The sequence below is a fragment of the Aotus nancymaae genome, unplaced genomic scaffold (genome assembly GCF_030222135.1).
Source record: "Aotus nancymaae isolate 86718 unplaced genomic scaffold, 86718_ANA_hifiasm-v0.15.2.pri h1tg000040l, whole genome shotgun sequence".
NCBI classification, from domain to species: Eukaryota; Metazoa; Chordata; class Mammalia; order Primates; family Aotidae; genus Aotus; species Aotus nancymaae.
Genome location: NW_026988454.1, coordinates 128,291,186 through 128,316,872, shown reverse-complemented (window position 1 = coordinate 128,316,872; position 25,687 = coordinate 128,291,186). Strand labels below are relative to the sequence as shown.

At 57.1% G+C, this 25,687-nt stretch overlaps 1 protein-coding gene across 4 annotated transcripts in view; it reads right to left on the bottom strand.

The window, feature by feature from the left end:
* Positions 1-25,687, bottom strand: part of GRM4 (glutamate metabotropic receptor 4) — a 121,932-nt gene that overhangs the window by 37,503 nt on the left and 58,742 nt on the right. For all 4 annotated transcript variants that reach the window (XM_064361154.1, XM_064361157.1, XM_064361155.1 and 1 more), the window contains exon 4: positions 1,867-2,002. In XM_064361154.1, the coding sequence (XP_064217224.1) occupies positions 1,867-2,002 (136 nt within the window). The remainder of the gene's footprint in view (positions 1-1,866; positions 2,003-25,687) is intronic.

Below are 25,687 nucleotides of genomic sequence, written 5' to 3'. Positions count from 1 at the left end.
AAGCGAGAGGCTGTGATACTATAAAACTGTCCAGGTCCTTCCATCAGTGGGGACCAGGGCACAGACCCCAGGGCTCGGGGGTGGCTGCTGGGCCTGTGCAGGAGGCGGCCAGCAGGGGCTGGAGGGCCTAGGCTTTCAGGGAGAAACAGATGTTTCCAGGCCACAGAGCCTTCACCTGAGCTGGTCTTGTCCACCATCATCCCCCTGCCGCCTCCATCATCTCCCAACGCCTGAGGCTTTCCAGCCCCGCTCACTGGTGTAGACCCTGCCCCCACCCTGCCATCCTAGGTCACCACTAATGGCAGGTAAGGCTGCTCTCAAAACCCACACCCACACCCTGTTAATACCCGCCTGCATCCGGCCAGCCTGAGATGGCCAGAGCTCCCAACGATCCAGCCCTGCAGAGTCACCTGGGTTTATTTTTACTTCTGCTTGCTTCTGAAAATGCATGTGGATTTCCAGAAATGACCCCCGCCTCCCACCCGCTTCCCACAGCCTGCTCCGGAAGTCAGTCTAGCTCTCTTCTAGACCTCCCCTAGGGGCCTCTTCTCTGGGACAAAAGACCCAGTGCATTCAGTCCCCCTCCCAGCACGTGGGTCCATCTGAGCTGAAGGTGTCCCCCAAAACAACAGGTCTGGAGTGAGGCGCAGAGCTGGGTGGGGTGAGAGAGCCAAGTCTTGCCAGGCTTTGGGGTGGGAGTAGGGGGCAGGAGCTGGCTGAGCGGTGGCTGTCAGAAATGTTCAGAGCCGGAACTCAGGGGACCTGCAAGCCTCAAGGGACTGGGCGCTGCCTCTGTGCAGCTCCGAGGGTATCAGGATGGGGCTGGAGCGCTCCCCTCCCTGGCCTTTCACTGCCTGAGACTCCACCATTGCAGTTGGTCCTTTTGTCCTTTGAGGCCAAATCCCTCCTCTATCCCTCCAGGGAACCCCCCAGTGGCCTGGGAGGGGATCTGTTTTGCAGCAATGCCGGAGTCCAGGTTAGGGCCTTTCCAAGTGAGAAATGGTTTGGGAGCAGTGGTGAGGAACAGGAGGAAGCCGCCTGGAAAGGGCTGGGCACAGAGGGCAGCCTTGGCTGGTCCAGTGAGGGGAGTCTGAGGGCACAGCAGGCTCTGCCAGCCTGGGCCAGATACCTGAGGAGGCCTGGCAGGGGCCACACCTGCTCTCACCCTCCTCTCTGAAGAAGTGGCCAGCGGGGACTAGAGGACCCTACCAGATTCTGGGCAGGGCTGTGCCTCCCCTCAGCCTGGGGCTCCCTGAGGACAAGGCTGTGCCTCCCCTCAGCCTGGTCGCTCTGAGCCTAAGCCAAGACTAGAACCACACACAACCCAGACCTTGTCTCTGTACCCTGAGCTCACCGCAGAAAGGAGGGAGGGGCTGAGGGGTGGCCCACATTTACTGGGCGCTTATTTCATGCCAGATGCTACTCTAAGCCTTTTATGCACCTTCTGCATTGAATTCTCAAATGCTATCGGGCAGGTATTGTTAGCTTATTTGTTTTTTAGCAGTAGAGGCCCAGAGAGGTTAAGAAATTCACCTGAGATCACACAGCTAGCAGGTGGGAGAACAGCATTCGAACCTAAGTGGTCTGGCCCCAAGCCCATGGCCTCAGCCCTCTGTTAAATCACTCAGGTAGCCATCTCTAGCAGCTGGAATGGATGCAAGAATGGAACGGGGAGGGAAGCGGTGCCCCATAGCAGTAGCCTGCACCCCAGTCTGGGGGTCTTCATGCCTACACACCCACTCACCTGTACCCACCTCTCTGGATCCCAGGGTGGGGTCAGGCTCGCCTGGGAAAGTAGGACAGGACCCATGGCTCTGCCCACACTGCGTGGCTCCCGGTGCCCACCCCGCTGCCACCTGCCCTCACCTGATGTCATCCTCATTGGCGAAGATGATGACTCCCCTGGCGTTCGAGGTCTCCAAGAGGCGGCGGATGATCTTGTCGAACTCGCCTGCCTTGGGCTCCCGGGGTATCTTCACCGACTGGGCGATGCACACGCCCCCTGCAGGAGGGGCACCAGTTAGTTGAGGCGGGCAGGGGAGCCTGAGTCTCCCCACCACTCTCCCAACACACACTCCAGGAGATGGGGGCTGGGTGCCACCCAGGCTCCCCAGCCCGACTCCCAGCCCTGGGATCCCAGCCTCTGGATATAGGCTGTGCAGTCAGAATAGCTGCAGTATCAGTCTTGGCTCCACTTACCAGCTGGTGACCCTGGACATGTCACTTAAGTACTCTGAACCTCAGTTTCCCAATACAGCAGCTAGAAGCAGCACAGCATCATACTTAGGAGCTAGACTGCCTGGGTTCAAATCTCAGCTCTGTCACTTACTGCTGTGTGACCTTAGGTCAGTTACTGAACCTCTCTGTGCTGCACATACATCACCCGTAAAGTGAAAATAATGTTATCACCTATTTCATAGAATTGTTATAAAATATGTAAGGTAATGCATATAAAGACAACATCCAGTACCTAGTGTTTAGTAAATGTTGATTATTTTTTATTGTAACCACCTCATAACGTTTCTTGGAGGGTTACATCTGAGAAAAGAGCCCACCCTGAGGCATTGTGCCTGCTACACCCACATCTGCACACCTCTCAGGGCTCCTGTCCCTGGGCCCAATGCCCATCACCAGGCCCTTGGTAAGAGCAGCATGCATGGCCACTGGGGCTGGAACCATCAGGAGAGGGTCAATATTTGGTGGTGGTGGGATTCACGCCCAGGCTGGGCGGCCATCAGAGGCCCTGGGAGCACTTGGGTGCAGCCAGTTCCCAGCCCCAGATGTGTCTCTCAAGTGCTGGCAGGGGACAGATGTCATTCATGTATTTAAATCCCACCTAACCTCCTGGTACAGAGCATCTGTGGGCCATGCTGGTATCAGCCACTGCCTTTAACAGATAAGGAAACCGAAGCTCAGGGAAGAGAAGTGGCTTACCCAGAGCCACACAGTTCTGGAGTCCAGGAACTGGAGACCCCCAGAGAATAAGACCCCAGAGGCCCCTGGTGGCAGTCGATGGAAAAGCATGAGGGATTAATCCTGAAGCTGGTCTGGGTATCTAGCTGCTGCCCTCCTCTGGGTCCCACTCAACTCAACACAATGCCTCAAACCAAACACCTTGGCTGAGCACCCCTTGAGGTCCAGGCTGGGGGCCACCTGAGCCTTCTACACAGACTTGTCCCAATACATCAGAAAATTCTGGGTGGAGCTGCCAGGGGCTCAGACTGCAGAAAACACGACTACCACCAGCCCCACAGGGCAGTGCCAGCACCCAGCTCCACCCATGGAGGGACCCCTACTCGTGGGCAGGGAGATGGCCAGCAGGGAAGGCTGCCCAAAGGCAGTGGTACTGGGCTGAGTCCTTAGAGCATGCAAGTGGCCAGGCGGTAGGCATTCTGGGGAGAACAGGGTACCCTCACTGGAAGGAGTGGCTGCTCTGTGCCCAGTGCCTGCTGGCCTGGGGCCACAGGACACAACACACACACACACACGTGCACACATGCACACATGCATGCGCACACACGCGCACGCACATGCACCCACACACAGCTCTTCAGGTCCCTCCTAACACACCAAGGAGTCCCAAGTGCTAGAGAAGAGCATGGTTACTAGGAGCTCATGGGGAGGGGAGAAGGAGCAAGGGTGCTCAGGCAGGACTGGGGCCCATCAGTCTGGGGCCACAGAGACAGCCAAAGGAGGCAGCTGCTGGCTGCACCGCTGGCCAGGCCGCCTCTCAGCTCCCAGCTAAACCCTCCATATGGTGTCTTTCCACTTAGAAAGTGGGCCAATTGAGACATTTCTCCCCCCATTTGGGGAGACAGATGGACAGAGGAAGAGGCTGGACTGGGAGGGGAAGGAAGGGGAGGATGAGCCACCTGACTGCAGGAGCCAGGAGGAAGGCAGGGGAAGGGAGTTAATTGCTCTCAAACAGGGAGGAACTGTTAAGTCATATTTCTGAGTGATGCTCCTCTAAGAGGATCTGTGTGATGGTCCTGCCTGCCACCTCAGGGCATATCTTGCAAGCTTCATTTTGCTGGTGAAGGAAGGATTAGGTGGCCATGGCTCAGTTAGCGGGAGTGTGAGTGAGCCACAAGGTACTTGAGATGCAAGCGCAGTCTGAGGAGGGTCTGATGTTCTCACAACTTCAAGAGATTCGGACCAGAGGGGAGTGTGGGGGGAGGGGGCATGCAGAGCTCCATAATACTAATGAACATTTATGGAGTGTCCAATGCATGGTAAATGCTACTCTGCAAATTTTACATGGATTTACTCACCTGAGGTCAGTGTAATCACCACATCTTCAATTTATAAATGAGGAAATTGAGGCACAGAGAGGTTAAGTAGCTTCCCCAGTTTCATGAAGACAGTTGGGGCAGAGCTGGGGTTTGAACTTGGGCCCTCTGGCTCCAGCAGCCAGCTTTCAGCCAGTCATGAAGGGAAGGGATAGGGTTGTGGAGTCGAGGGGACTTGTGGGCCCATGAGCATGGCGGGCATGGCGCCCACCCTGGGGTGAGTGCCCACTAGTGTTGCTGCCCCCAGGATGAGAAACCAAGTGCCCATGAGGTCCCTTTGTTTTACAGCCCTATTGTCAGCAATGGCTGCTCAAGGGTGTGGGCAAAGGAGCTGGCTCACAAGCCAGGCCCTCTCCTGGGGTGATACAAGCTCCTGGCAGTGGCACAACCTCTGCCTCAACTGCTGTCTTGGCGCCTGCTGCAGCCAGAGAGGACCGGAGCGGCCCGAGAGGCCCTAAGCACCCACTGCATGCCTGGCACTGTGCGAGGCCCAGTCTCCATGAACCTCACACATTAGCAGGTGCTAATATCCCCATCTTACAGATGAGGAAACTGAGGCTCCGGGTGCTAAATAGCCTAGTCAAGGTTGCACAGCCAGTCAGCAGGACTGCAGTCCGGGTCTGTGTCCAGAGCCTCCCTCAGGCGGAGAGGCCCCACTTCCTGCAGCCCCTCCCCTGCTGGACAGTTCCCTTTCCTTGCAAAACAATTACTCCACAGCAGCCACCGAGAATAAAGAGCACTGTTTCAAGTGCTGGAGCCTCTTCTGCAGCCTCTGTTGTTTAGGGGGGTTAGCACGCATGTACACACACAGTCACAGATTGCACACTCTGGCATAGAGCCACGTCCACCACCGACACAGCCCACCCTGTGCACTCCAGGCTGCACTGCTACAGACCCAAAGTCACACCAAGCCCAGCAGCCATCCCTCTGCCCAGTCCCTGGGCCACATGGCTAAAACTCCCACAGATGCCCGCTTCAAACCTCTCCCCCAGGGAGGGGCACTCCTCCTCACCCTGTGCCCTTCCCCTAGTGTCACTGAATAAAATAAGAACCCATGGGTCCAGTGAGAGGAGATATAATCAAATTAAAGCCCACAAAGCCCTCCCCCTATCTCAGGGCAGAGGCTGAGCCCTTCACCCCCCAGGCTCCAGGCACAGGATCATATGGGGAGGGAGACACACATGAAGAAGTCTGGGAGTCCCCATCGCCTCCCTGGCTCTCCTGGGTCCCCCTTGGCAAGCCTCTGCCCAGCCTCCTGCCAGGACCCCAGCCCCCCAGGCTCCTGACAAACACCCAACTGCCACTTGCCAGCTGCAAGCTCTGCCATCTCAGCCAAGCTGGAGCCTCTGCTCGCCGGCCAGGGGCAGGAAGCCACAGCCACTTGCCAAGAAAATCTGAGCATATCAAGTCCGTAGAGACCTTGGAGACCTCCTAGCCCAAGCTGGATGGCCAGTAAAGAAAGAGATAAAGGCCAGAGAGGCCTTGCCCGGGGGTGCACAGTAGCAGGGGCAGAGCCACCTCCAGGCGAGGCTCTCACCACTGCACTGGGAGGTTTGGGATCCAGGCCAGCCCCTGACTGCTTTCCAACAGGACCCGCTACCTCTCCCAGCTCGGCGCCTCCTCCCCAGCCCGCCCAGGCTCCACGCCTCCCCTTCTCCCTGGGCCGTCCCACCCATCAAAACCGACTTATGCTTGCCCCATCCCTCAGGGCCTCCTTTACTACAAGGCACTGGACACTTGATGAAGGCGTGTCCATCAGAACCCTGCGCAGAGCCACACGGCAGCGTCTAGTAACGCTGAATGCGCCGGCTGCCCGCAAGCCAGGGCTTCCCCGTCCACACTCGTCCCCAGGGAAACCCCGGCACGTGGGCACGGGAGACCCACACAAAGTCGCTCAACACAGCACTGTCTGAACCTGCAAAAAAATGGAAACAACCTAAATGCTGTATGACAGAAGAATGAATAAACCGCACTACCGGGGTTGTACGTGCCGAGGTGAGCTTAGGGTTACAGGAGGTCTGACCACGGCAGGACCGTCTGACCCTCACCGTGCCTGGGATGCTCCCCTCGCAGCACTTCCCATCCTCCCTGGCATGGCTTGCCCCACCCCACCTGTCTCAAACAGTCCTCCCACCATCCTGCAAGGTCACCCGCTCCAGCAGCCTCCAGATCCCCTACCTTCAAGGACCCCCCAACCCCCACCACTTGTGGGATGTGCCCACCTTATGCAGTCAGGCTGGGTCGGCAGAAAGAAAAGGCTTCCCATGAGAGGAGCCGGCTTGTGCCCTTGCCTCCCAGCTCCCCGGTGTGGGGAGACAGTCAGGGGTCCTCTGAGCTGTCACCCTGGAGACTGGGCTCCAGACAAGGAAGGTGAAAAGTCCTCCCCCCGAACCCCGAGCCAGCTCCCTCTGTCCCCAGGCCTGGCCTCTCGGGGCCCAGTCAGCCGGTCCTGAGGCCAGCAGAGACATAGGCACATCCTCACTTTCTCCTTTCCTTTAAAAAAAAACTTTTAAATTTAAAAAGAGAGGAAAACAATGAAAAGACAAATCCTAGGAATTCAAGTGGAAAAATCTACATTATGGCAAAATGTGAAGGCAACAATTTCCAGCAGGGTGGGGGGTGGGGAGTTACACACGGGGACAGGGGCAGGAGAGCAGGTCCCCCGGCTCCTGTAGGGGAGCACAGAGGGGAGGACAGAGGCTGGAAGCTACCCCTGGACCCTCGTGGATGCACGCGCGCGCGCGCAACACACACACACACACACACACACACACACACACACACACACACATGGCTCCTTCCTTCTGACTCTCAAAGCCAGGCCCTTCCCTGAACCAGCTCTCAGGAAGGGGACCAGAAACAGCTGCTCAGAGGGCTTGGTGACTGGTGACTAATCAGGTGCTACTTTTGTCTTCAGCTGGAGCGAAGCCTAAATGTAAATCAATGGAGCGCACATAGCGATGCTGTGGCCGAGGGGTGTGCAAGGTGGGCAGGACACCAGGCCCCAGCAAAGGCCCTCCAGGGTGAGCTGGGTGTGGGACACGTGAGGGCTGGGCTGGCTCCAGCTGGGTCTGGGACTGCACAGAGGGCCAGGCTTGGTTCTTGTCACCTGTCACCCTCACCCTGGTCTGCTTCTGCTTGTGGCCCCACTCCCCAGCTCATCAGTCTCCAGCACCCGAGACATACTCCCAGCTTTACAACCCTCGGCAGCCCCCTGTGTGTGTGTGTGTGTGTGTGTGTGACCCCAGGAGGGTCTCCCTGATGCACGCAGTGAATTTGGGTTTACTGCAACATCCAGTACCGCCCCAGTCCCCACCAGGATCCACCCATCTGACCAGGTCTGTGCTCCCAATAGGCCTCTGCACACGCTGCTCCCTCAGCCAGGAGCACCCCCACCTTGGCTGCTCAGCCACCCTCTGGCTCCCCACCCAGCTCTTCCCTGGCTGGGCCACATTTATCTCCCTGGCTCAGTCTTTCTGCTGGGGGCCTTACAGAGCCCAGGACACGTGCAGGGCCTGCCCAAGACAGGCAGTAATCCACACTTGCTAGACGAATGGGGGACCAAGGGCCTGACTGACAGGGTTTTGAGGGGACCGCTTGGCAGGAGCTGCCAGCATGGGTGTGAGAGCAGAGGCTCTGGAGAAGTCGGAGGTGAGCACCTGTACCTGCTCACCCGCTCCCACGCCCTCAGTGACCTCCCCTCTGAGCTGCCACCTCCTCACATGCACAGGCACTGGACACCCCATTTGAACCTGTCATCTACTTTGCTCTGGTCCACAGTGACACTGTGCTCAGCATCCACACGCGTGGGGTGGGTACCACACGCACCTGGACGTCTCCCTCCATCCTGCCTTCTGCTGGGATTTTACTTTCTCCACCAAGACATCAATTCCTTACCATGAATGCTCGGGAAATTGTCTGCAAATGATGAGCAAGTGAAGGAAAGTGCACACTGGCTGTGTAAAGCGACAAGGGCCCTGCCTGAAGACCGGTGACAGCTGACAGTTTAAACTCCACCTGATAGGGCTGGTGTGAGGGCCGAATGCAGGGGTGTTTGTGCAGGTTGCCTGCTGGAGCCAAGGCCACTGGGGAGGGGCAAGGCCTAGTGGGGTGGGGCTGCTGAGGCAGGAGGGCAGGAGCTCGGAGGAAAGGGCCTCATCACTCAGCCAGGCTGGGACCCAGGATCCAGGGCTGGGGAGGCCCACGGTGCAGGGACCAGGGGACCGGATTGTCCAAGGCAGCACACACATTCTCTCCCTCCTGAAGGCTCTCAGCACCCTCGCCACACCCCCAGCCCCACCCCCACCACACATACACGGCAATGCACACCCTCACAAAATCTCATACTACACACCACCACAAGCTCACACACTCACGTTCACACACACTCACCAGAGACACAGCCCCCATCACATTTGGTGAGAACCTTGTACAGCCTCACAGCCACAAAGATGGGCACAGGGCCACACGCACACACTGACACAGTCCCAGATCCCACAGCCCCACACAGCCTCGTACAACATGCACACCACACCCAACCCCCATCACATCCTCCACATACACACCCACAAACCCTGGCACGCGAGTCATGTAAATCCCCACCCTGACACACACTTGCACCCAATTATAACTTCAGACAACCCCAGCCACACACAGACACACACCTACACATCACCACACAGATATACACCACACACATTGCCACACAAATACCACACATACCCACACATCACACACATACACACCACACACATCACCACACACATACACACCACACATATCACCACACAGATACACACCACACACAGACACACACCCACATATCACCACACAGATATACACCACACACACACACATCACCACACATACAGACATCAGACACACCCACATTACCACACAGATACACACCACACACAGACACACCCACACATCACCACACAGATATACACCACAAAACGCATAGATATCACCACACAGATACACACCACACACACTTCACCACACAGATACCCACCACACACACATACCCATACATATGTGCAGATACACACTGCACATACACACATTACCACAGATACACAGCACATACACACATACACATCACACAGATACAAACATCACCAGATACACACCACACACACATCACCAAAAATATACACCACACACACACATCACCACACAGATACCACACACACCCCCACACATCACCACACAGATATACACCACACACACACCCACACATCACCCCACAGATACACACCACACACAGACACACACCCACATATCACCACACAGATATACACCACACACACACGTCACCACACACACACATCACCACACATATAGACATCAGACACACCCACATTACCACACAGATACACACCACACACACACCCACACATCACCACACAGATACACACCATACACAGACACACACCCACATATCACCACACAGATATACACCACACACACACGTCACCACACACACACACATCACCACACATATAGACATCAGATACACCCACATTACCACACAGATACACACCACACACAGACACACCCACACATCACCAGATACACACCCCACACATCACCACACAGATACACACCACACACACATATCACCACACAGACACACATCACCCACACAGATACACACACAGTCACATACACACCACACACAGACACACATCACCATACACAGTCAGATATGCAACACACACAGATACACATAACCCCACACACAGAGCCACAGACACACCACACACAGACACAAGTAACCCTGGACAGTCACATACAACGACCCTGCCCGACCATGGCCAGTCCCGTTCCACCAATCACAAGCAGGCGGTGCCCGCCATAAGGCGTCCGCACCCCGGCCTTACACTGCCTGGCAGCTGTCATACAGTCACCGCACGTGCACTAAGCACCCCTCCAGCCCATCTCTTCTTAACTGAGAAACTCCTCCTGGCTGAGTCTCCCCAGCGAATGCCCCAATTAGCCTGAATCCTTTCCCAGGGAGGCCCTGTGAGGCCCTGGCATGCGCCAGGGGCTGGCAGAAGCTCACGCCCCTCATACTGCCTGGGGGCCCGGCCACACCTCAGCACCATTAGCACCTCTCCCTTGGCCTGGTCCTCACTGGCTGGGATGCCCATGGAGGGGCCTATGGTCCAGCGACTGGACAGAGAGGATGGCACGGCTCTTCATGCAGCTGCCTCTGTGGCCGGCACAGAGGCAGGGCCCTCCTCTTGCCTCTGAAACCCCACCCTCTGCCACCAGGCTCTCCATTCCCGCCCATCCCTGCCCCTGCAGAGCGAACAGGGCTGGATCTGGGGGTGCAGGGGCGCTGATGGAGCAGAAGAGGGGGACACAGACATGCGAGAGCTGGCCTGGTGTGACACAAGGAGACGGAGTCGGGGCACAGACAGGGCCATGTCCCATCTCAACCACCTGCTTCTTCGTGATGAAAGCCACGTTGCCCACTCTCCAACCCTCCATTTCCCCGTCTGTGAAATGGGGTGGTAGGAACCCCATCCCCCAGACACAGCAAGGTTTCGGTGAGGATTAGAGCGGATGTCCTGTGGACAGGGCCAGCCCCTCGGGGACATTTTGGGGTGTGGAGGAGGATGCAGGCCTCAGAGGACCTGCCAGGGCAGCCGTGGGGCTCAACATCTCAGAGCTGAGCCCCACTGTCCCCCAACCGGAGGCCGCTGGGCAGCGCAGGCGGTGTGGCTCAGAGCTGCATTATTCATGGTGTTACGCTTTGAGTTGAGGGAAATTTGCTGAGTGATCAACTTAATATCTTAACACAAACCCACTTAGGCAAAACACCTTTGAAGTGAGAAAGGTGAAAAAAATCACAGAAAAGGGAAGCCATGGTGTTTGGAGGCAGATGGTGGCAGGAGGGGCCTGGTTGGGGCAGGACACAGAGAGAGGGCTGGTTCCTGGACCCCACCACAAGCCCCCCAGAGGCCCCTACCCCAGGTCAGCCCACCCAGGCCCCACTGTTCCCCACCCTCAGTGGCTGTGCCAGCATTCACTGATGAGGGAATCCACCCATTTCTCGGGTCCAGTTCATGAAGGGAAGGGAGTCTGCCCCACGCTCACACAGCAGTTGGAGGCCAGCCAGGAGCCAGACCCAAGACTGCTAAGTGTGGGTCAGGGTGCCTGCCGAGGTCACCCCCTGGTCCGACCCTCAGGCCGTGTGGTGGGGCTGTGGTGAGCAGGGCCCTCGGCCTGATTGCATGGCTCTGTGCCTGCCTCAGGCCACAGTCAAGGCCGGGACACCGTGGAGTGTGGCTGAGGATACTGGAGGAGCCGCTCACAGAATAAGACCCCCAACTTTTTTCCCATCTGCCCCAACTCCAGTGACACCCTGGTGGAGGAGGTCACATATCAGCTTCTCAGTCCTCTCCTCTGCCTCACTTCACCCCTACCACAGCAGGACCACTTTCTCCAATTCAGCCCCTCGGCCCTTTCCTAGTGCTGGTCCCTCTGCCAGAAATGCCCCTCCCATGTCTCTATCAGCCCAATCCCATGCAGCCTAGGGCCCCGCTTCTCTGCCTCTTCCCCCATGAAATACCCCAGACAGAGAGAAGCCCGTCTGCTTCTCTCCACTGGCACTTGCCATCCTCTACCTTGTGCCATGGTCAGTTTTGGAACTGACCTGCTTCAGGTTCAAATCCCAGCTCTGCCACTTCTTAGCTGTGTGACTTTGGACAAGTTCCTTAACCTCTCTGGGCCTTGTCTCCACATAATAAAGTGTGAAGAATAAGCAAGTTAATATCCCTAAGGTGCCTAGAGCAGTTCCTGGCACATTAGTGCTCAGGACGTGTTTATTACTCTACTATTATTGTTGGTTTCCTCCATCAGCCCATGAGCCCCATCAAGGGCAGACTGTGTCTATCCCATTTCTCACCCCTCAGTTTTCCCCAGAGTGTAGGATGCTCAACCAACAATAGCTGAAACGAACCTCGTTTCCAACAATGTTGTCTCCCCAGCCTATTCACCCCAGATACCCTGGGAATGGGAGCCAGTGCCGGGCTGGTGGTAGAGACCCTGTGTTGCAGCAGAGAGAAGCATGGGGAAGATGACCTCCCGTCAGCTCCACTCCATGGCACAGTCAGGCCAGCAGTTGGGCCTTGCCAGAGTTAAAGGCCAGCAGCTCGGCTTGGAACTGACAGTGCAGGCCGGGATGAAATATTTAGGAGCCCACGTACCCAGGAAGTGGAAACTGACAAGCAAAATGAAATGTTGAGATGTGATTACCCAGGCAGGCCAAGCATGTCTCCCCACCAGCGGCAGGCTCGGCGACCCCTCCCACCCACCCCACCGCCACAAGCAGGCATTGGGTAATGAAGTCCCCCTGGACCCTTCTCCTGAGCTGGCTCTTGCCCCTCCTCTTCAGGCCGGGCCAGGAGGGAGGGTGGCAAAGAGCCCGGCTCTGGCTCCTGCAGCCCACCCCTTGTGGTGGCAGAACAGCAAGAAATACAGAAAACAGGAGGCCTGGGTCAAGCCTGAGCACTGGATATAACCGGATGATCCCTTCACTCCACCAAGCTTCTTCAGCTGGAAAATGGGGCTGCTGGCCCACGCCAGGGAGCAGGGACCAAGAAGGTGGGTGTGAGCACTCCGTCAGCTGGCCTTGGTGGAAGGGGTGGTAAGACGATGCCTTCCCAAAGTGAGCATGGCAGCCGGGACCAGCCTCACCCAGGGCAGCAGGAGAGGCCTTCTTGACACACTGGGCTGTGGGGACTGAGGTTGGTGAAGCGGATGGACAGATGCTGGGGGCACCCCTAAGCTGAAGAAGTCCCCACCCCACCCCAAAAACCTTCCCCAGGCTCTCTCAGCACGGCTGGGAAAAGGCTTGGAGCCTCAAAGCTTGGGGATGTTCTTGGCTAGATGAGGGGTGGGGGAGTGGGAGACAGGAACCAGGTAGGGAGGGAAAGGGGACTCCAGACCTGGATCCTGGGAGCAGCCATGAGTGGGGTCAGGAAGGCCTCGGGAGCAAGGACAAGGGGAGGAGCTCTCCCTGCAGGCTGGAGCTAGAGCTGGAGCTGGGGGAGGGGTGGGTAGCGTCTGCAAGTTTTTCTCAACAGACATTTGGGGTGGGACCACTTTTCACAGTGTGGGACTGTCCCTTGTTATAGTACAAGGACTGGGCACTCAAGTCATTGTGATAATCCAAGTCCTCCACACCTGTCTAAATGTCCCTGGGGGGCAGGGTGCGGTGCCCAGAGTTGAAATCTCCTGGGGCAGAGCTGGGCTCCCTGGACAGGGCTGGTCCCGGCTGCTGCAGTGTCCACCCACCTTTACAAAAAAATAAAAGCAAGCTCTTTTCTGATCTAAACCAGAGAAGGGCTGCGACTTGCACATGCTGCTCACACACATGCTGCCCGAGCCCTCTCAGGCTGGCTCAGGAGCCCCAGATAGCTCAGCGTCTCTGGGGCAGGTCCAGCCGCACCTGGCAGCAGCCAGCTGAACCCTCAGGCTCTAACTCACAGCCACCCCCACTCCTGTCGACACCAACTTTTCAGACCACAGCCCCACACCTACCGCACAAACCTCAGCCTGCCCAGCCTGGCCCTTACAATTCCACCAAAACTCCAGTCCCACCTGGTCACTCCCATTCCTCACACCTTCAGTGGCTCCCACCTCCCTCAGCCTGTCCTGAGGCCCTGCAGGACTGACCTCATCCACCCCCAGCCTCCTCTCCCGCCCCCACCTCTAACAGCACCTGCTGTTTCCAACATACATCTGAGCCTTCAGTCAGACTCTGCTCTGCCTTTGATGTCTAATTCACCTTCCCAGTCTTTTCTTCAAGTCAGCTCCATCTGTCCTCAAGGATTCAGCTCAGGCCCCCTCCTCCAGGAAGCCTTTATGGGTGTCCCCAAGGTCCTCCTCCCCTGGGTGCCTATAACAATCTCAATGTCTCAACCACTGCCCTTAGCACAACGAATGAAAGTTACTGGACTAGATGCGTCTGTGCCCACCAGCCTCTGACTCCAGGAGTGGCCACTGCTGGGACCCGGAAGCCCACACTGCCAGGCACAGAGCAGTCACTGTCACTGACTCAGCAACCCCAGTGCCAGGAGCTGTCCTAGATTCCCTGGGTACAGCCGGGAATAGGACAGAAAAGCCTGCCCTCATGGAGCTGACATCCACCTGTGAAGCCGACAACAGGGATGACAGAATGAACAAATGAATGCACAAGCTAGATGGTTAATTAATTAACAGTTGACCTGTTGTCCAGAAGGCTGCTGGCTCCATCTCCAGCTCCTGTTCCTCTGCGCTTCCTGTCTTCCCCCACTCTCTCCAGCCCACCTTCTGCCTCTCCTCTCTCTCCCGCCAACACACACTCTCCCCCATCACCGCACAGCCCCTCACGTTCCCGCAGCAGTCCCAGCAGAGTACCCTTTCTCCGTGTTGTCTCCTGAGCTCCTTTCAGTCCACCCAGGGCCTATTATGACCATTTTACAGATGAGGAAACCGAGCCCCACCAGCCAGAGCCCAGTGCTGCGGCCTCTACCTTCCCTTCCTCCACCCCATCTTCTCCCTCGCCTCCACCTTCCTATCACACTCTCCTCTCTGCTTCCTGCCTCTGGGGTGAGCTGACAAGGGGCCTCTGCTCTCTCAGCCTGTTTCCTACCTGTAAGGTGGGGTGGGCGTGGAGCCTCGGGGAGCTGGTCACGGGGCCTCCGCTGTCCCTCTCTCACAGCCTTCCGCAGCCCCTACCGCATGGCCCTCTGTTCACGCTCCCCCTCCCGCCTCTCTCCACTTGCTTGTCACTTTGTCCTGCTTCCTCTCCTCCCCACATCCCAAGGCCTCCCTGGGGCCCCAAGACGTCTGCAAGAGTCGTTAGCTTTCCTTCTGGCTCATTAAAAAGCAGAATTTGCATAGAATATCCATATGATCATTCTGTCTACAGCAAAATGGGGCACAGATATAATGCAGCATGTAAGTGAGGGAGAGAGAGAGGACAGTCACAACGGGAGGCAGGGAGAACCCCCACCAGGAAGAGACCCAAGCGCACCCCCAGGTCTGAGGCCTCAGGGGCAGCCCCTCACTCCCTCCAGCTCTCACTGGGCCTTGCTCTTGGCTAATTTCTGTCTCTGTCATTCTTACAATAAGCAGCAAAGTCGGAATACAGTTGTCCCCATATTACAGGTGGAGAAACCAAGAGCCAGTGAGGAACAGTGGCTCGTCCTCGGACCGAGGCAAGTCCGCAGGCCAGGGGAAGCACTCTTGGCCAGGGCCAACCCACCCGTCCCACGTCCCACGTCCCACATCACCTGCAGCTCTTTCTGGAAGGCTGCCCCTCCTGACTCTCAGAAGGGAGGCACGCAGTCAGGACCCCCTCCCCGCACCCTGGGACAGGCCCACCTCCCATGGAGGTCTCTGCCATCACTGCTTCTCAAGGCAGCCTCCCTTCCCCCATTCCTGCCTGGCCCTCCCATCCCTGCGACAACAGATTAGCCAGAAACACAAGAGATTTGTGGAGACAACTGCTTCAAACCTCTCATCCCAGCTTCATCGTCGCATCCAGACCTGCCTTGTCCCAAAAAGAATTCGCAGCAGTGCCCAGAAATAAACATGGGTAGCTAAAAAAGAAACTGGTAACAAAACCAAGAGGAAGGGACCGCACTTCACAGACGAGGCCCCACTCAGCGTCCACGGAACTGGCCCAGACAGGGGCCCTTGGTTGGTCTGGGGTCATCCAGGACTCCCCGGAGCGGCTGACCTTGGGGCAGATTCACCATCCGTGGTACTGAAGCCAGGAGCGCTGGGCCAGGCCTGGCAACCCCCCACCCTCCAGCCCTCTGGCCACAGGTAACCCAGAAGCAAGGCCAGTGGGCCCAGACTTCAAATACACCCAAATCTGTCCCTTCTCACCACCCCTACCCCTGGCCCAGGCCATTGTCACCTTTGCCTCCACACTGGCCCAGGGCCCCACTCTATGCCCTGCACAACAGCCAGAGGGATCACACCCCTCGTCTGCTCCTGACCCTTCAACGGCTCCCAGCTCACCCAGAACAAAAGCCAGAGTCCTCACAGGGCACCCAGGGCCCCATGCAATTTGCCCTCCTCTGCCCATCCATCTCCCTGCCCTGCTCATTCTGCTCCTGCCTCCTGGTTATTCTCCAAATGGCGGGCAGGCATCACCTCAGGGCCTTTGCACATGCCACTTCCCCTGCCTGGAGCCCCCTTTCCACAGATCTCCACCTGGCTAATACCCTCGCTGCAGCTGAGAATCTGCCAAAAGTCACCCCTGAAGAAAGCCAGGGTGAGGATCAAAAGGCCGTCAGCCTTGCAGGGAAGAGTCTCCCCGACTTGCCCGCTCTGTCCGCTTACACTGCATTGTTCCTCTTCAGAGCAGCGTCTTCCACAGCTGCTATCTCAAATTATAATTATACAGTGATGTGTTTGCTTATTCACTGAAAGCTCCTCCTGGAAGCTCTCCCCAAGTGTGAGCCCCACAAGGCCAGGAGCTTCATCTGCTTAGTCCACAGCCGCACTCCAGTGTCCTGATCCAATGCCTGGCACACAGCCGGTGACCAATAAATCTTCATTCCACAGATGAATGAATGACTGTGGAGGTGAGGGATGCAAAGGCTGGAGGGCAGCAGGAGGAAATGCCCATGCCCCTCCTCACCACACACCCCTGGGGTGGGTCTGTGGGACTGGGAGTCCTTGAAAATCCCAGAAGCAGCCAGGCATGGTGGCTCACACCTGTAATCCCAGCACTTTGGGAGGCCAAGGTGGGTGGATCATGAGGTCAGGAATTCAAGACCAACCTGGCCAACATGGTAAAACCCCATCTCTACTAAAAATACCCAAAATTAGCCAGGCATGGTGGTAGGCGCCTGTAATTCCAGCTACTTGGGAGGCTGAGGCAGAGAACTGCTTGAACCCGGAAGGCGAAGGTTGCAGGGAGCTGAGATCGTGCCACTGGCACTCCAGCCTCAGTGACAGAGCAAGACTCCATTTCAAAAAAAAAAAGAAAAACAAGTCCCAGAAGCATGAGGGGAGCCAGCACTGGAGGAGTGGCTGTCGGGGCATTCAGCCCTTTCAGGCCACTTTCAGAAAGGGACCCTCACAGCTCATACGTGGTTACAAAGCCTAGCTCTGCCCCGACAAGCTGGGAGGGCTCGGGTACGCCCCTGGGCACCCTGGGCTGCAGTCACCTCCTCTAAAGTGGGGACAATGCTCAGGGCTTCTGTGCAGGGGCTGAGGCCGGGGGCGGGAGCAGCATCTGTCAGGACAGTTCACGAACAGGGCCTCGAAGTGTGACACTCAGGAGTCTCAGCCGACTGAGGAAGGCACACAGTCCCTTTTTGGTCTTATAAATCAATAAGCAGGGGCTAAGGGAGAAGTGACTCGTGTAGGGTCACATAGTGTGGGGAGTGGGGCTGAGACTGGGGCAAGGCTGCTGGACATCCCCACCCATCCCAGGGCACTCAGCGGGCCCGTGTTGGCCTGAAGCGGAAGGCGCTGGGTGGCGAATGTGAGACGAGGAAGGAAACGGTGGGTCCACAGGTCCCTCCAGAGATGCAGAGAAAAAGGCAGATGGATCTCAGCCACATCCCCAAGGAGCCGAGAGTGGGGGACTCGGGGTGCCAGGAACCCCACCCCAGCCAGGAACGAAGGCAGAAGACCAGGGTGAGCAAACAGGTGAAAACGCTTTCCTGAAGGTCAAGGCCGAAACCCGAGCTGGGTGAGCAGGGCAGCAGCCTTCCCCACTCGCCCTTTAGCCATGGGAAGAAACTAGGATTCCTGTCGGATGGGAGCCTGGGGGACAGGCCCCAATGCGCTCTGAGTCAAGAGGCTCAGTAAGGAGGAGAAAGAAACAACAGAAGAAAATGAGCTTGAAGAAAATGGGGTTCCAGTTTAGAGATTTGTCAAAGCATTGGAAAAAAATAAAAGGCCGGAGGAGTTGGGGAGCAGGCCACCGTGGAAGTAGCTCCTCTGTGGGCTCCGGCTGGGGCCCAAGAACAAGACACATGGGAAGCCAGAGACCAGCTGTGGTGCTTGACCCTCCATGTGGCAAAGAGACAAAAGCCACGGCAAGTCAGTGAGGGCTGTGAAGACCTGTGCCGGGGGGAATTCAAAGGTCCCCTGATGTGTTGTCTGCATGCTGCCGATGAAGTTGAGGCTCAGAGAGGGAAGGCTACCAGCCAGAAGTCACACAGCCACCCAGGGACAAGAGCCAGGACCAGAACTCAGCTGGCCTCCCAGCCCAGGGCCCCTTGGCCTGCTCCTGTACTCTGGTTAAGAAGGAAAACAACTGATGCCTTTGGGAGTGCCAGGCTCAGGGCAGTGCCCGGCCCACCTGGCAAGTGCTTTATAGGTATTCATGCATTTAATCTCACAACAAGCTATAAGGGAGGGACCATTAATATCCCGTTTGACGAAGGTGGAAACTGAGGCACAGGGCCCCTCAGGGACTGTTCAGGATGGCACAACTCATGATAGCAGAGCCAGATTTGAACCCAGGCCGTCTGCCCCAGCGTCTGGGCTCTCAGCCACTCTATTCTCCTGCATCACGGGGGGGAAAGGACTGGATTCAGAAGCCCAAAGCCACAAAGGGGCTGCCACCAGCAAAGGGAACTTTTTCAAACCCCAAAGGAATCTTCAAACACATTCCACAAAGGAGGCTGTGAAAGAAAACGTTGCATCCTGTCAGGAGGGAAGAGATGCAAATTCAGAGCAAAAAGGGCTCAGCACCTGATGTCTTCCTCCTGTCACTCCCATCAAGCTTAGAGGCAGATGCAGACGGGAGCGTGTCCCCGTCTGGGCGAGCACTTCAGGCAGAGGGAGCCAGGAAAAGTGGCTGCACTGAAAGGAAAGCAGCAGGCCCAGCAACACCAACCTGGGGACGTACAAAATGCAGAGGCGTCAGGCCCTGCACGAGTCAGAGTGGCAGAGGAATCCGAGCGGACAGGCGCAGTCGCTGAGGCGCACCACGCAAGCGCGTGGTTCATCTTCACCACGGGACAGAGATTGACCTGGCAGTCACGAACAGTCACATTAGCACCAACACCTTGCCAATCTCCAAGACCCAGCAAGGAGACCCAGCTGGCGCGTGGTGGGTCTTATGGTTTGGCAGGGGGCACCCATGCCAGGTTCACTTAATTTCCACCCGCAGCAGAGTGACAGGTGGCGTACAAGGGCAGCAGAAGGCAAGCTGTGTCTCGAGTCTAGAACGGCCTGGCTGATAGGTTAGAGTGGGAGGTTCTGGCTGCAGGGTGGGGCCCACTCCCCTGCATCCTGGGAAAATGCAACGTCAGAAGGCAGAGTGCTCAGCCTGGGGCTGAAGGGTCCCTGGGTCTCAGGAGGTAGCTTGTGGAACAGTCCAGAGGCCTCCCCCTTTGGAGCTGCTAAAAGTCATCTAATACTCGGATACAAGCTAAAGCCAGCGGCAGCACCCCTCCCCGCTTCTACCCTCTCAAGCCCCTGCTCCCTGCTCATTTCAACCATGGTTCATCTGATGGGGTGGGAAGGTTGTGCGCTCCAGGCACTGTCACCATGCAATTGGCCCCAGTCATTCCTGAACGGAAACGCCAAGCCCTGAAGGGCCACCCATGACGTCCGCTCCTTTAGGCCTTGCAGGACACCCCTTTCCCGGCTCTCCTCTGAGAGACACATTCTAAGCAAGTCGTTTTCAGTGGGTGTCTGAGGACATCTTCAGGATGGGCCCAAATTGTAGAGAACAGGTCTTCGCTTTCATGAGGGATGCCTAGAGCCAAGGCCAGGGAGGGTGAGGACACAGCCCATCCGTGCCAGCTGGACCTCAGAGGTCCCTCCTGTCACAGGTGAGAGGAGGAGGCCCAGGGAACAGGGCTATCGTCTGTTCACTCCGTCTTCTCTCTGCAGCGTGTGCTGAGGCCCCACTATGTCCGAGGGAGGGAGGGGAACACAGAGCTGGGTGGGGCCTGTCCCTCCCTGGCCTCAGGAGCCGTCAGTGCTGGGGGCAGAGGGAAGGGTCAGCAGGCACTGTGGCCCACCTGAAGGGGCTTCCCAGAGAGCCTGGGTGGGGGAAACTCCACCCTCACCTGCTCCACCAAGGGGCGCAGCTCTGTTTGGGACAGAGCAGGTGAGGGGCCCCTGCAGGGAGGAGGGGCCTTGGCTCTGAGCCTCAGTGGGCAAGGGGACCCCTCAGGGTCCTGAGCAAGATGGGCCCGATAAGCGCACGCACCTCCTCAGCCAAGCTGGCACAACCTCAAGTGCCAAAACATTTCAACATGTGGTGCTGGCCTAAAAGAAACTCTCCTCAGTCCCACCTCACATGGCTCCCCCGCACCCCCATCCCACAGCCACTCGAGCTCCAGGCCAGGCCGCGCACCGCTCCCATCTGCCTGTTATTCCACCTCCGGGCTCTGGTTCCTGCTGTCCTCTCACCTGGCGCGCCCTTTCCTTCCTCCTCTTGTCCAGAAACTCCTCCTCCAAGCCCTGCTTGACCACTGGACCTGGCTGGGCTGGAGGTCCCCCCACCAGCGCTGGGGTGTGTCTCTTCACTTCAATGGACACATCACCACATCCCTTTCTTCACTTATTCAGGCGAGCTCTGCAGAGCACCTACTGTGTGCAGGGCAGGTGCTGGGGCTGGCTGTGCGTGGCTCCTCTCATGCCCACCAAAAGGGCCTGAGAACAGGGCTACAGCCTGTCTCTGTCTCACACGGGGGCTGGGAAGGTGCTGGGAAACAGGGCTGCTCGTCTGTTTACTCACACTTCACTCTACAGCGTCGTATGCTACGCTGGGGCTCTGCTATGTGCAGGGGAGGACAGGGGCACAGCGCAGGGCAGGATAAATCTAGGAAGCCCCGGGCCAACTGGAGACTGAAGCTGGTGGAGAGCTGGGCCTCTTCCCTTCCCTGCCCCCCAGGGCAGCAGCACTGCGGGACCAAGCACCCAAGCCTGGCAGTGAGGAACAGCAGGAGGCACAGCCCACAGTTCACCCAGCCCAGCTGCTGAGGGCCCCGAGTTCAGGCTCCCTGCCTTATGCCTCCAGGAATGGATTTCTGTCCTCAGTGAGTCAGTAGAAAGAGGGAGGGGAACAGCCAGGGAGCTCAGTGGGGCAGGAGATGAAGGTCCCACATAGCCTAACCTCACCCCCAATGCTTATGCTTGGTCAGCCTCAGTTTGCCCCTCTGTAGGCTGGGAGAGCAACCTCTCAGGTCTAGGGGTTGGAAGAGGGCTAAAGAAGAAGTGAGTAGTTGGGGGCTGAGTTTTGCAATTAACCATTCATTCAGCAAACATTGAGCAACTGCTGTGTGCCAGGGCTGTGCCAGATGCTGGAGATGCAGCAGAAAACAAAACAGATAAAAATGTCTGCCTTTGTGGACCGTACACAAACAAATAAAAATGTATTTGTCTGGTGCTATAAATAAAAACAGAGCAGGGTACGGGGACTGGAGAGTAGTGGGCGGAAGCAGGGGCTGTTTCGGATGGGCTGGTCCAAGGCCTCTCTGAAGGGAGACATCCGAGAATGCAGACCGTGTGGACCTGCAGGACAAGCTTTCCCGCAGGAGGACCAGCCCATGCAAAGGTCCTGAGGCAGGCTGGTGCCTGGTGCATTTAAGGAGCAGTGAGAAGGTGAGGCCAGGGAGTGAGGAGAGACAGAGCAACAGGCATCCTTAATGCGAGGGGCACCAGCCCCCCGGCTCTGGCTGCACAGATAGGGCCTCATCCCCGTGGAGCCTCCATAGATGGGGTGCTCCATTTACAGCCAGGGACGCACGCGCAGAGTCACACAGCCCACTGGATGAGGAGCTGCCCAGCCGGGGCCTCCTGCAGCCAAAGCGCTGTCTCCTGAGTGGGCCGCCCGCCATGCCACGCCTCTGTGCTGACAGAGGCCAGCTGCATGCAAGTCTGATTCTCAGCCCTGGGAGCCGGAGCTGGAGGTCAGATCCAACAACAGCTTGACTCACCCACATCTCTGGAATATCAATGCGGGCACAGCCACACAGCCAAGACGTGGGGCCTCAGAACTTCGTGTCCAAGGAACCAGACATCCTCCAAGGAGCAGGCCAAGGCCCCCACACTCCTTCCTGCCACACCCAGAGAAGCCATCTTCTTTCTGCCCTTGAGGCACAGATGTGCCCAGTCGTGTAGACGCACTTACCTGAAAGGACCGGAGACAAGCTCGAAGGTGACCCCGTGGATAGGACTTCCTGCCCCATGCACCACAGAGGCAAGCTCAGTGGCTGGAAGAGTATCTGCATGATTCAAATCCTAGCTGTGTGGCCTCGTGGGAGTTACTTAACCTCTCTGAGACTCTGTCTAGCCATTGGTATAATGGAGTTGTCTTAAGAGCTAAATGAGGTAATACGTGCAAAGCACTTAAAACAGGACCAGGGCCAGGCCAGGTACAGTGGTTCATGCCTGTAATCCCATCACTTTGGGAGACCAAGATAGGTGAATCACTCACGCCCAGAAGTTTGAGAACAGCCGGGGGCAACATGGTAAGACCCCATTCCTACAAAAAATGAAAAAAAAAATTAGCCGAGCATGCTGGTATATGTCTGTGGTTCCAGCTACTCAGGAGGCTGAGGCAGGAGGATTGCTTGAGCCTGGGAGGTGAGACTGCAATGAGCTGTGATTGTATCACTGCACTCCAGCCTGGGCAAGAGAGTGAGACCCTATGCCAAAAAAAAAAAAAAAAAAAAAGTCCAGGCGTGGTGGCTCACGCCTGTAATCCCAACACTTTGGGAGGCAAACGTGGCCAGATCACCTGAGGTCAGGAGTTGGAAACCAGCCTCGCCAACATGGTGAAACCCCATCTCTACAAAAAATACAAAAGTTAGTTGGGCACAGTGGTGCATGCCTATAATTTCAGCTACTTGGGAGGTTAAGGCAGGAGAATCACTTGAAGCAGGGAGGTGGAGATTGTCGTGAGCTGAGATCACGCCATTGCACTCCAGCCTGGGCGACAGAGCGAGACTCCATCTCAAAAAAAAAAAAAACTACCACATCTGTGCCCACGTCTGTGCTGCTTGCTTGCCACTGCCTGCCTTTCTCCCTCCTCGGTGACTCACTGGCATTATCTCCAGAGCCAGGCAGGGCCTGGTCTGCATGTCTAATCCAGCCCTGGTGATGCTGCAGAGGTGCCTGGGAGGGAAGGGCAGCCTCCGTGCCTTTCCCTGGTGCAGCCTCAGCCTTGCCAGGAAGGAGGGAGTCCCGGCTGCAGCCAGAAGGTCCACACGCGCCCGCACAGACACGCACAACCCCTGACACACACAGGCCCAGTCTACAGATACCCCCGCCAAGGCAGGCCTGCCAGTCCCATGGCCAGAACTTCCGAGACATGCATCTCTACACAAACACACACACACAAACACATACAAACACACAAATATACACACATATAAATATACACACAAACACAAATATACACACACACAAACATACAGCGCACACACAAATACACACACACACACACATGTCCTGGCTTGGCTGCCTTTGGAGTTCACCTGGCTGTCCCCTCCCCACCAGACCAGCCATCCCATAGGAACCAGGCTAGCCTGGGCTCCTGTAGTTTTGTCTCTAGCCCCGTGCTTGGACACACCTGCATCCCCAGCTAGGGCACAGCATGGGGTGCAGCACTCCCCAGGCCTCCCCAGGACTAGCCAGGCACCAGGGAGGGCTGGGACCCCAGGGCACATTCTGAGCTCCCGCCTGCATGTGCCAGGAGCACATTTCACTCTGACAACCTGCTTTATTCCCATTTCACAGATGAGAAACTGAGCCCAGAAAGACAGAATGACTTTCCCCAGACCACATAGCCAGTCAGGGGCCTAGCCAGAGCACAGGTCTACCTGGGGGAGCCGGACCTCTTAATCTCCTGTGCTGCTTCCGAAATGCGAGCTGGAGGAGACAGGGTGCGTGGTAAAGTAGACAGGGTGCACGGTAGAGCCGGAGAAGACAGGGTGTGTGGATAGAGCCGGAGGAGACAGGGTGCATGGTAGAGCTGGAGGAGACAGGGTGCATGGTAAAGTAGACAGGGTGCACGGTAGAGCCGGAGAAGACAGGGTGTGTGGATAGAGCCGGAGGAGACAGGGTGCATGGTAGAGCTGGAGGAGACAGGGTGCGTGGTAGAGCTGGAGGAGACAGGGTGCCTGGTAGAGCTGGAGGAGACAGGGTGCGCGGTAGAGCTGGAGGAGACAGGGTGCGTGGTAGAGCTGGAGGAGACAGGGTGCGCGGTAGAGCTGGAGGAGACAGGGTGCGCGGTAGAGCTGGAGGAGACAGGGTGTGCGGTAGAGCTGGAGGAGACAGGGTGCGCGGTAGAGCTGGAGGAGACAGGGTGCGCGGTAGAGCTGGAGGAGACAGGGTGCGCGGTAGAGCTGGAGGAGACAGGGTGCCTGGTAGAGCTGGAGGAGACAGGGTGCGTGGTAGAGCTGGAGGAGACAGGGTGCGCGGTAGAGCTGGAGGAGACAGGGTGCGCGGTAGAGCTGGAGGAGACAGGGTGCATGGGTAAAGTGCCTGGTCTCGCAACCCTGGCTCCAAGTCCTGCTCTGACACCTGGCTGTGTGACCCTAAGCAAGCCACATTACTTCTCTGAACCTCAGTTCTCCCATCTGCAAAATGAGGACCAGACAGCTAGCCCATGGGTGTTTCACCTAGCTGCATGGTCATCACTAGGATCCGTAATAGTCATAGTCGGTGTCTGGCCCAGGTAGGCCTCAGTCAAGGGCCACAGAATTGCCCATAGCATGTGTGGAAAAGGGTAGGGGTGGGAAACGCCAGTGCCAGGACTTACTTTAGGCATGGTGCTAATGCCCAGTCAGTACTGGGCCACTCCAAGTGCCACCTGAGGGCTCCCCACCTGCAGGACAGAGCCAAGTTCCCATCCCAGTTCTTCCATGTTCCCACTCTGTGGCCTTGGGAAAGTGACCTGCCCCCTCTGGCCTCCATTTCCCCATCTATAAAATGGGCATAGTCATGCTCCTCTGAAGGACCCAGAGCCCAGCACACAGTTGGCATCCAGGACTCACTCACCACAATTCTGACATGCATCCCAGCCTGGCTAGCACGCCCTCCCCACCGCTCCCCTCCCCGGTGCTCCTCCGAGCAACTCACAGATGATTTATACTTCAGAGGATGAATCAATACAATATACGGGCAAAGACATCTTTAATCTTTGGAAGGGATTAGTCTACAAGGTACAGCAGCCCCTTTCTACCGGTCGCTCAATTCTGATTTCAATTTGGCCAGCTGGAGTGCAGCTCGCTCTCTCTCCCTTTCTTTTCACCTGCCAAAAGATGTTCCTCCAAATCAAATTTCATTTAGCGGGTTGCGCGAGGAGACCTAGCTGCCTAAACTGCCCTGACCAGGCTCCCGGGGGCTGCTGCACACTGGCATGGGGTGGCCTTGGGAGGGTTTGGGGACATGGGAGGCCCAGC